General features: G+C 40.7%; 1 protein-coding gene and 1 long non-coding RNA gene across 2 annotated transcripts; one reads left to right on the top strand and one right to left on the bottom strand.

Annotated features, from left to right (window-relative positions):
* Positions 1-3392: 3392 nt before the first annotated feature.
* wu:fj16a03 (uncharacterized protein LOC335475 homolog) lies at positions 3393-4685 on the bottom strand. The gene is made up of 3 exons (XM_054600597.1): positions 4576-4685; positions 3694-3795; positions 3393-3547 (listed from the first exon to the last, which is right to left on the bottom strand). Exons 1-3 carry the CDS (start codon positions 4619-4621, stop codon positions 3462-3464), a joined length of 234 nt encoding a protein of 77 aa, XP_054456572.1. The 5' UTR covers positions 4622-4685; the 3' UTR covers positions 3393-3461.
* Positions 4686-7252: 2567 nt separating this feature from the next.
* On the top strand, positions 7253-7825 carry LOC129091903 (uncharacterized). Its single transcript, XR_008531248.1, has 3 exons — positions 7253-7315; positions 7515-7574; positions 7719-7825. It is a non-coding gene; the product is annotated as an uncharacterized LOC129091903 (long non-coding RNA).
* Positions 7826-11312: the final 3487 nt, after the last annotated feature.

Raw genomic sequence — 11312 nt, forward strand, 5'->3', positions numbered from 1 at the left:
TCTGCATAACAATGAAAGTTTACTGAGTGTTTTCTGACAATATTCCCCAAGGGAAGCATATATAAGGTAAATAAAATAGGTCCAAGAACAGACTCCTGTGGAACTCCGTGACTGACCCTGGTTTTCATCGAGCTTTCATTGTTTACATATACAAACTGAGATCGGTCTGATAAATACGACTTAAACCAGCTGAGTGCGGTTCCTTTAATGCCTATAAGATGCTCCAATCTCTGTAATAGGATTTGGTGATCAATGGTATCAAATGCAGCACTAAGGTCTAGCAATACAAGTACAGAGACAAGTCCTTTGTCTGACGCTATTAGAAGGTCATTGGTAATTTTCACCAGTGCCGTCTCTGTGCTATGATTCACTCTAAATCCTGACTGAAAATCCTCAAATAAACTATTGTTATGCAGAAAGTCACAGAGCTGATTTGCTACTGCTTTCTCAAGGATCTTAGAGATGAATGGAAGGTTAGATATAGGTCTATAGTTAGCCAACACCTCTGGATCAAGAGTAGGTTTCTCAAGAAGAGGTTTAATTACAGCTAGTTTGAAGGCCTGTGGTACATGGCCCGTTAGTAAAGACAGATTGATAATTTCTAATAAAGAATTGCTAATTAAAGGTAAAACTTACTTAAGCAGCCTAGTCGGAATCGGGTCTAAGAGACAGGTGGAAGGTTTAGACTTAGAAATAGTTAAACTCAATTGTTGAAGGTCGATGGGAGAAAAGCCATCTAAATATATTTCATTCTGACAACGTCACCCGACCTCGGCCTGAAAACTATCTAAACTAAACAGATATACCAAAGATATGGTTAGACACACAAGCATAAGTCATAGTGGAAAGTAAACATACTAGCACAGTGGTAGATTTACAATTTACCATCACAGTCCCGAGTTACGTCCCGAGTCACGTCCCGAGTCAGGTCCAAGTCTAGTCCTGAGTTAAGACCTGAGTCAGGTCCTAAATCAGAACCCTGTCCCAAGTCCTAAGTAAGTTCCTGTCCTGAGTCAAATACAAGTCCTGAGTCTAGTCCTGTCTAAGTCCTGAGTCAAGTCCAAATCCTGAATCAAGACCAGAGTCAAGTCTTGAGTCTAGTCCTGAGTCAAGTCCTGAGTAGAGTCCTGAGTCAAGTCCAAATCCTGAATTAAGACCAGAGTCAAGTCTTAAGTCTAGACCTGAGTCTAGTCCTCAGTCAAGTCCTGAGTCAAGTCCTGAGTAGAGTCCAAATCCTGAATCAAGACCAGAGTCAAGTCTTAAGTCTAGACCTGAGTCTAGTCCTGAGTCTAGTCCTGAGTCAAGTCCAAATTCTGAATCAAGACCAGAGTCAAGTCTTGAATCTAGTCCTGAGTCAAGTCCTGAGCATTTCAAGACCAAAACAAGTAATGAAATGATCAAAAACAGACTAAATGAAATTAACAGAAACAATAAATGCTTTTGAAAATGTCTATTTATTACTTCTAAATAACAATAGAAAAAAAGCAATCAAAATAATAAGCTGTTATTCCTGTTACTACAGTCTGTTTGGATAAAATATACTATTATATCTTGTTTTGAATCTTATTCAATCCATTTTTCTTCAGCTTTCAACATTTATCACACTAGTTAAACATAATCAAATGAAACATTTGAGGAAGATCTTCACATTTTGTTGATTGAGAAGGAAACAATACTGCTGTTGAGTGTAAACATATTTGTTTAGTCCTAAACTCATTCATTTGAATTGTATTATTCATTTTGCCTCTTTTAAGAGTCACACCATCATGTGTTCCACCGAGTGGCACAGGCCACTTTATTATACTTTATCTTTATTTAACCTTTGATTGTGAAGCTCCTTATTGTATCTTATCTGGAAAGGTGCTTCATAAATAAGGAGATACATACTACTTACTTTTATTTAGTTACTTACTAGTAATAGTATTTACTGCAAGCTTTGAGGGATCTAGACCTTTTCTAGACATTTTCCCACGTGTCGTTCATTTACGACCAAATCTCTTGCATTTGAAGTGCTCCCTAATATTTGATTTGAATGAAACTTTCAAGGTTTGTTTCAGGCACTTATGTGGACATATCCTGCAAGTTTCGTGATGATTGGGCCAACAGTTGTTAAGTTAGATGTATGGATGTACTGAGCCAAGCCCTCTCAAAGTCCATTGGTCTATATCTTCAAAACGCAGTGAGATATCAACGTGTATTTCATATATAGTGATATGTCGAGTACATCAATGATCCACAGAAGATTTGGTACAAATTGGAGTTACGGTTTAGGAGTATATGTCAAAAATGTGTTTTTCAAAAAAGTAAAAGTAAAAAGGGCATAAAATCAAGTAGGCGACTTTAGGGGTTTTCTGGAGTACGTTGAGCTGGTTGTGCATCAAATTATAAATTCATCTGGTTTATGGAATGAGGTACCTGGACTTTCCAAAATTGTGTTTTTTGGCATTAATTACAGCTCGTTCCTGCTCACAGCAATTTGAGCCAATGCAGCAGACTATAAATAATAAAAACAAACAGACACAATCTTTTTAGGGTACTATGCCATCAGGGTTTGAACCTTAATAACAATAAATAATAATAACAAACAGACACTAACTCAGTAGGGTTTTACACCTTCTGTGTTTGAACCCTAATAATAATTATAATAAAGTAAACGGACATCAACTAACTGTGATCATGTGTACTTTTACTACTGTAATTTACAGCTGATACATTAACTACATGAAGCTGATAATACTTGAGTACTTTAACTGCTGATACATTAACTACATGAAGCTGATAATACTTGAGTACTTTAACTGCTGATACATTAACTACATGAAGCTGATAATACTTGAGTACTTTAACTGCTGATACTTTAACTACATAAAGCTTATAATACTTGAGTACTTTAACTGCTGATACATTAACTACATGAAGCTGATAATACTTGAGTACTTTAACTGCTGATACATTAACTACATGAAGCTGATAATACTTGTGTACTTTAACTGCTGATACATTAACTACATGAAGCTGATAATACATTAACTACATGAAGCTGATAGTACTTTAACTGCTGATACATTAACTACATGAAGCTGATAATACTTGAGCTGATACTTAACTAACTTGCTGATACATTAACTACATGAAGCTGATAATACTTGTGTACTTTAACTGCTGATACATTAACTACATGAAGCTGATAATACTTGTGTACTTTAACTGCTGATACATTAACTACATGAAGCTGATAATACTTGTGTACTTTAACTGCTGATACATTAACTACATGAAGCTGATAATACTTGTGTACTTTAACTGCTGATACTCTAACTAAATTAATTTGAAAGTACTTGTGTACTTTTACTGCTGATACTCTAACTTAATGAAACAACACTGACACGTGATTCATAGTCCTCACTTTATTTCACAGCATGTTTTTCGATGATGTCAGTATTTCCTGCGCTGCGATTGGCTCAAGCATTGCAGCGGTCGGTGTGGCAACAGGTCCATCCGGGTTTGGAGCAGCTGTCTTTCGTAGTGCAGCCCTTTTCGCCGTTATCTGCAACAGGAAACAGAAAACTCATCAGCAGAAGATTAATAATAAGACTTCATCTTGAAATCATATTGTGCTTTTCCAGAGATGCAGCTGTGAATATTATTTGTCATTTAACGTCTTGATCTTTAAGGGTTAGGGTTATTTATCACCTCTGGTGTAGCAGGCCTGTTGAACCCGACTGCTGCAGTCCAGCAGCATATTGTTGACCATCAGGAAATCCTGACCGTAACACTGGATGTTAAACTTCTGAGCTGCAACACAAACAAAAACGATCAGAGCTCATCTGAGAGCGGATTTATTAAAGTAATAAATGTAAATAAACAATGCAGGAAGTTTGAGAGTTACTATTTAAAGTTTTTAACTAAGTTCATGCTCAGGTTGGTTCTCCTGTTGTTCTTCTCAAACTGGTCAGATACTCTATGACATTTAAATAGTTTTAAATTCGTGCACATAAAAATAGGCGCGTTCATGTGATACAAGGTCGCATTTCTCTTGGCTGTGATGAGCGCATCTTAACTGTCATGTGATCATGTTAAGTTCACCAACCAATGAGCACGTTCCATGATTTGATTTATTATTACTCATATTACCATATTTTCAGTTTGACATATTACTTAAAGTGAATATAATCAATATTTCCCACTGGGACCACTGCCTCAGTAGTCTGCTACATTCTACTACATTCAATTCAATTCAGTTTATTTTGTATAGCCCAAAATCACAAATTTGCCTTAGAGGGCTTTACAATCTGTACACATGCGACATCCTCTGTCCCGGAACCCTCATCTATTGCTATATTCTGTAAAAGCGTCTGCTAAATGACTGTAATGTAATGTAATGTAATGTAATCACCTCCGTCAAAATGTCAACTGTGGTTTTGTTGCTAAAAAAGCTACATTTACCTCAGAAAATCATTTGTAGCTGTATTGGTAATGAGTGATTTGTTTAAATGGATAAATGTGTGTGTGTGTGTGTGTGTGTGTGTGTGTGTGTGTGTGTGTGTGTGTGTGTGTGTGTGTGTGTGATCGTACCTGAGCAAAGCGGCAGCAGCAACAGCAGCAGCAGGTAAACCTTCATGATTTTGGTCTTTTGTCGATGCAACAAAGCAGCAAAAACTGAATAACAAGAAGACAGAGCTGGACTTTTATCCTCTGCTGACACACACACACACACACACACACACTTACACACGCACACACACACGTGAACAGACAGACTATTTGAACTGATGTCTGTTTGTTCAAAACTAGTTAAGTTCAAAGTTTAAAAAAAACAAAAAAACTGTCTGAATTTTAGCTGAGATTCAGTCTGTATTCTTGCTGAGTCATGATGGAATTTTCCTGAACTTTAAACTCTGAAGTAGAACAAACATCTGTTTAACACAGAACGTTTCTATTGATCAGAGTGAGTTAATAAATCAGCCATGAAAACTGACTGTGAACCTGGGAATAAAACCAATTCAATTCAGTTTATTTTGTATAGCCCAAAATCACAAATTACAAAATTGCCTCAGAGGGCTTTACAATCTGAACACATATGACATCCTCTGTCCTTAGACCCTCACATCCTCTGTCCTTACACCCTCACCTCCTCTGTCCTTAGACCCTCACATCCTCTGTCCTTAGACCCTCACATCCTCTGTCCTTACACCCTCACCTCCTCTGTCCTTAGACCCTCACATCCTCTGTCCTTAGACCCTCACCTCCTCTGTCCTTAGACCCTCACCTCCTCTGTCCTTAGACCCTCACATCCTCTGTCCTTAGACCCTCACCTCCTCTGTCCTTAGACCCTCACATCCTCTGTCCTTAGACCCTCACATCCTCTGTCCTTAGACCCTCACATCCTCTGTCCTTAGACCCTCACATCCTCTGTCCTTACACCCTCACCTCCTCTGTCCTTAGACCCTCACATCCTCTGTCCTTAGACCCTCACATCCTCTGTCCTTAGACCCTCACATCCTCTGTCCTTAGACCCTCACATCCTCTGTCCTTAGACCCTCACATCCTCTGTCCTTAGACCCTCACATCCTCTGTCCTTAGACCCTCACATCCTCTGTCCTTAGACCCTCACATCCTCTGTCCTTAGACCCTCACATCCTCGGTCCTTACACCCTCATCCTCTGTCCTTAGACCCTCACATCCTCGGTCCTTAGACCCTCACATCCTCTGTCCTTAGACCCTCACATCCTCTGTCCTTAGACCCTCACCTCCTCTGTCCTTAGACCCTCACATCCTCTGTCCTTAGACCCTCACATCCTCTGTCCTTAGACCCTCACATCCTCTGTCCTTAGACCCTCACCTCCTCGGTCCTTAGACCCTCACATCCTCTGTCCTTAGACCCTCACATCCTCGGTCCTTAGACCCTCACATCCTCTGTCCTTAGACCCTCACATCCTCTGTCCTTAGACCCTCACATCCTCTGTCCTTAGACCCTCACATCCTCGGTCCTTAGACCCTCACATCCTCTGTCCTTAGACCCTCACATCCTCTGTCCTTAGACCAGACCTGGGCATTGTACGGCCCGCGGGATGATTCTGACCGGCCCGCGAAAGATTACATGATAATTAGAAAATAAAACATATTTTCTAATTATCTTATGGGTGGACTAAAACCGCAGTGCTTTTATTTTGAAGCCCATTTATTCTCACAGTGCACGCAATCGTGCACGTCAACTGTGCACGTGAAATGCGTGTGATTGACAACCTGTCTTCTTCCGTGTTTTACCTGTCTCCACCCCTGAAACATGCCAACATGTGGGCTCATGCAGAACCAGCTGTGTGATAGCCCAGAACAGTGATCCGTTCCCGGAGGGGAGTGTGTGAGAGAGAGCATGGTGGAGTCTGCAGCACCTCACTAACACTAACCCTGCAGCACTGCTGTGCCAGAGACAGAAGAAGCACCGGGACGAGGAGGTGGAGGACATCCAGAGAACCACAAGGGAAATGGGACACTTGATCTTTTCTTTTTGCACAGTTCTGAAAACATTAAATGTTTAATATAGGCATGTAAAGTCAAAAAGGCTACAAAACTGGGACACTGTTCTTTACACAGTTCAGTGACATGTCTTGTTTATTTTGGCTACAAAGATGATGTGATGTCTTTAGAAAGCTAAGAAAACCCTTGTTTCAATAGTATATGAAACTCAAAATGCCCTTTGTTATTAATGTGACTGAAAATGAGTCAAATGTTTCACATTTTGTTTATCATTTTGGAAATTCTATTTGAATAAATGATATTTTTGAAAGCTAACCTCACCTTTTAATTGCCAAATAATAACATACACTCTTACCAGCGGTCAAAACGATGCCATTTACTGCTTTTTATATAGAAATAAAATGTATATTATGCATAATTGAGTTCGGCATTTTGGCCCGGCCCTCCAAAATATTTTCAGTTGCTCATTTGGCCCCCTGGGAAAAATAATTGCCCACCCCTGCCCTAAGGTGTTGGGCATGCACAGGCACGGGCCATCTTCTTTTTTACTGTGTTTTAAAACCAACCCTTTTATAAAAAAATAAGGGGATAAAAGAAATAAGACAAATACAAGAACCAGACAAAGACACTGGGGAAGGGAGGGAAGGAACAATTCAAGGGGATAAATACTGTTAAAACTAATAAAAGGCTAGAGGGTTGGGGTTAGGGCTGGACCAGTGGTGTGGTTAGGTTTAGGAAAGGGTTGTGGGTGTGGTTAAACCCTTTCCTTTGTCTCCGCAGGTCCTCTACCGCTGGCTGGAGACATGTCCCCTGCCCATGGAAGGTAAAACAAGAGAAGGTAAGTGCCCAAGAGTCAGGTTTCTGTGTGTCCATATTAGTTTTTAAAGGAAATTCATAAAGGAAATTCATGAAAGAAATTCATAAAAGAATGCCTAGGTGTTAGGGACTAGGCATTCTAGGTAGGTGTTGTTGGTATACATGCACATCACAGTAAATATTAAAATGAATAAAATACAGTGTTTCACTGTTCCCCCCAGAACTTCCATCCGTTGGCTGGGGACATGTCTCCTGCCTGGAAGGAAGGAAGGATAAGAGGGGTCAGTGCTTGAAATGTTTAAATAAATATTCATATTAAAAACAATGCATGCACCATAAAAGACCCCGGGGGGTTCAATACAATAACACTCTTTGGACACATTCATTCCTAACTCTTGTATTGTCTCTTGTTCCCCTCCTTAAAGGCTGTGGGTCAGGAGCAGGAGTCAGTCTGCTGTACCGCTGAGGAGAACCTGCCCAGTCTGGGTTACATACAATTGCTAAAACCATGAGGTGGGTGTCTGTACAAGAAAGGTGCTCATGTGAAGTACTAATAAGTACTTCAATAAATAAAAACAGACAAGTGAGTTTAAAAGAGTGCTCAATAAATAACATGGTTAAAAAAGGTGACATTTCAAACATGCATAAAAGAGAGTAAAAAGCATGCATATAATTTAAAGCAACAGGTCAATAAATAGATAAAAAATATATATATATATATATATATATATATATATATATATATATATATATATATATATGTACATCTTATTTCTGTACAGGTCCCATCCCATGGATGGTTATGTCTATTTAAAATTCATAAAACCCAGAAGGTGGCTTGCTGTGATTTTATTCACGCCACTAGATGGTGCCGGAGATGCAGGTTACTCAATATTTTTCATTGAGTCCTGTGGGGTCAATAGTTTTTAATGACCCTATCCACTTCCTTTCCGCTTTTTGGCGCTACACCTTTGACCAATATTTATTGGTCTCTAACCCTTCCGAAGTAAAATGATTAAAACCATGTTCTTTAAAATGCAGGTATAAAACGGTTTCCCTGTCTCCTTTTTTAATGTGATAAATATGTTGTCTCAGTCTGCACTCCAGTGTGTTCTGTGTCTCCCCTATATACAGTTTTTTACAGAGAGAACATCTGATGGCATATATCACATTGCTTGTCTTCAGGCTGATCTTCTGCCAGATAGGTGCTCCCTGACCCGAGTGTTGGTTATTGATGTATGTATTATTGCGGTGGTTCTCCTGCAGGGGAGCTTTCTTGACCCTCTTGGTGAGACTTGAGTGTACCAGGATATCTCTGAGGTTTTTATTCCTCCTATAAGCTGAGATAACTTTAAAATTACTGAGGGCCACACTCTCCTCCTGAGCCTGTTGGAAATGGGTTTTAAAACTGGAGCTGAGGCAAGCTAAAGTATGTGAAATGAAAAAGGATCAAGACGCCTTTTTGAATAACATTTTTTCTGAAGATCCTACAAACTTGTTTCTAGTGTACATCTATAGTAACTAGGGCACGGGCTTTCCAATGGTACTACCCCCGAGTCTCTAGGGCCTTCATGTGATATAGCTGCCATAGACTCCCCATGTTAATTTTTTCCGAAAATTTGTCAAAGTGTTTTGTCATGGTACTTGGGGTTAGGGTTAGGGTTAGGGTTAGGGTTAGGAATAGGGATGAAAACCACGATTAGGGTTAGGGTTAGGGTTAGGGTTAGGGTTAGGGTTTAGGGTTAGGGTTAGGGTTAGGGTTAGGAATAGGGTTAGGGTTAGGGTTAGGGTTAGGGTTAGGGGTTAGGGTTAGGGTTAGGGTTAGGGTTTAGGGTTAGGGTTAGGGTTAGGGTTAGGGGTTAGGGTTAGGGTTAGGGGTTAGGGTTAGGGTTAGGGTTAGGGTAGGGTTAGGGTTAGGGAATAGGGATGAAACTTTTTTCATGAAGGTCCTACCGTCTTGTAAGTGGTCTCTACTCCCACTAATGACTCCACTGCGGATCGATTGGTACCATCCGCGAGTCTCTAGGTCCTTCCTTTGATGTAGCTGCCATTGACTCGCTAGGGTTAGGGTTAGGGTTAGGATAGGATAAGGGATGAAAACCACAGATTCTTGATCCTTTTTGAAAATACACCCTCTTCCGAATGTGGTAGAGCCTTGGAAACGGTCTCCGCCCCCACTAATTAGGCCAAGCCCGATCGAATGGTACCGACCCCGAGTCTGTAGGACTTTGGGAAGTGGGTGAAACGGGCAAAAAATGAAAAAGGATCAAGACGCCTTTTTGAATAACATTTTTTCTGAAGATCCTACAAACTTTTTTTCTAACGTACATCTATAGTAAGTAGGGCACGGCCTTTCCAATGGTACTAACCCCGAGTCTCTAGGTCCTTCCTGTGATATAGCTGCCATAGACTCCCCATGTTAATTTTTTCCGAAAATTTGCCTAAGTGTTTTTTCGGTAGAGGGTTAGGGTTAGGGTTAGTGTTAGGGTTAGGGTTAGGGTTAGGGTTAGGGTTAGGGTTAGGGTTAGGGTTAGGGTTAGGATAAGGGATGAAAACCACAGATTCTTGATCCTTTTTGAAAATAGGGTCAGGGTTAGGGTTAGGGTTAGGGTTAGGATAAGGGATGAAAACCACAGATTCTTGATCCTTTTTTGAAAATACACCCTCTTCCGAATGTGGTAGAGCCTTGGAAACGGTCTCCGCCCCCACTAATTAGGCCAAGCCCGATCGAATGGTACCGACCCCGAGTCTGTAGGACTTTGGGAAGGGGGTGAAACAGGCAAAAAATGAAAAAGGATCAAGATGCCTTTTTGAATAACATTTTTTCTGAAGATCCTACAAACTTTTTTCTAACGTACATCTATAGTAAGTAGGGCACGGCCTTTCCAATGGTACTAACCCCGAGTCTCTAGGTCCTTCCTGTGATATAGCTGCCATAGACTCCCCATGTTAATTTTTTCCGAAAATTTGCCTAAGTGTTTTTCGGTAGAGGGTTAGGGTTAGGGTTAGTGTTAGGGTTTGTTAATTTTTTCCGAAGATTTGCCTAAGTGTTTTTCTAAGGGTTAGGGTTAGGGTTAGGGTTAGGGTTTAGGGTTAGGGTTAGGGTTAGGGTTAGGATTAGGTGTCATAGGGTCTACGAGGTTAGGGTTAGGGTTAGGGTTAGGGTTAGGGTTAGGGTTAGGGTTAGGGTTAGGGTTAGGGTTAGGGTTAGGGTTAGGGTTAGGGTTAGGGTTAGGGTTAGGGTTAGGGTTAGGGTTAGGAATAGGGATGAAAACCACGATTACACATGAGAGGATTACATATTCTTGAATAACTTTTTTTCTGAAGGTGGTAGAGACTTGGAAGTGGTCTCCGTGTCCACTAATTCGGCCAAGTCCGATCGAATGGTACCAACCCCGACTCTCTAGGACCTTGGGAATGGTTCGAAACCCAAGAAAATATTGGTTTTTCGTGAATAACTTTTTTCATGAAGGTCCTACCGTCTTGTAAGTGGTCTCTACTCCCACTAATGACTCCACCGCGGATCGATTGGTACCATCCGCGAGTCTCTAGGTCCTTCCTTTGATGTAGCTGCCATTGACTCGCTAGGGTTAGGGTTAGGGTTAGGATAGGATAAGGGATGAAAACCACAGATTCTTGATCCTTTTTGAAAATACACCCTCTTCCGAATGTGGTAGAGCCTTGGAAACGGTCTCCGCCCCCACTAATTAGGCCAAGCCCGATCGAATGGTACCGACCCCGAGTCTGTAGGACTTCGGGAAGGGGTGAAACGGGCAAAAAATGAAAAAGGATCAAGACGCCTTTTTGAATAACATTTTTTCTGAAGATCCTACAAACTTTTTTCTAACGTACATCTATAGTAAGTAGGGCACGGCCTTTCCAATGGTACTAACCCCGAGTCTCTAGGTCCTTCCTGTGATATAGCTGCCATAGACTCCCCATGTTAATTTTTTCCGAAAATTTGCCTAAGTGTTTTTTCGGTAGAGGGTTAGGGTTAGGGTTAGGGTTAGGGTTAGGGT

Source organism: Anoplopoma fimbria, chromosome 6 (genome assembly GCF_027596085.1).
Source record: "Anoplopoma fimbria isolate UVic2021 breed Golden Eagle Sablefish chromosome 6, Afim_UVic_2022, whole genome shotgun sequence".
Taxonomy (NCBI): Eukaryota; Metazoa; Chordata; class Actinopteri; order Perciformes; family Anoplopomatidae; genus Anoplopoma; species Anoplopoma fimbria.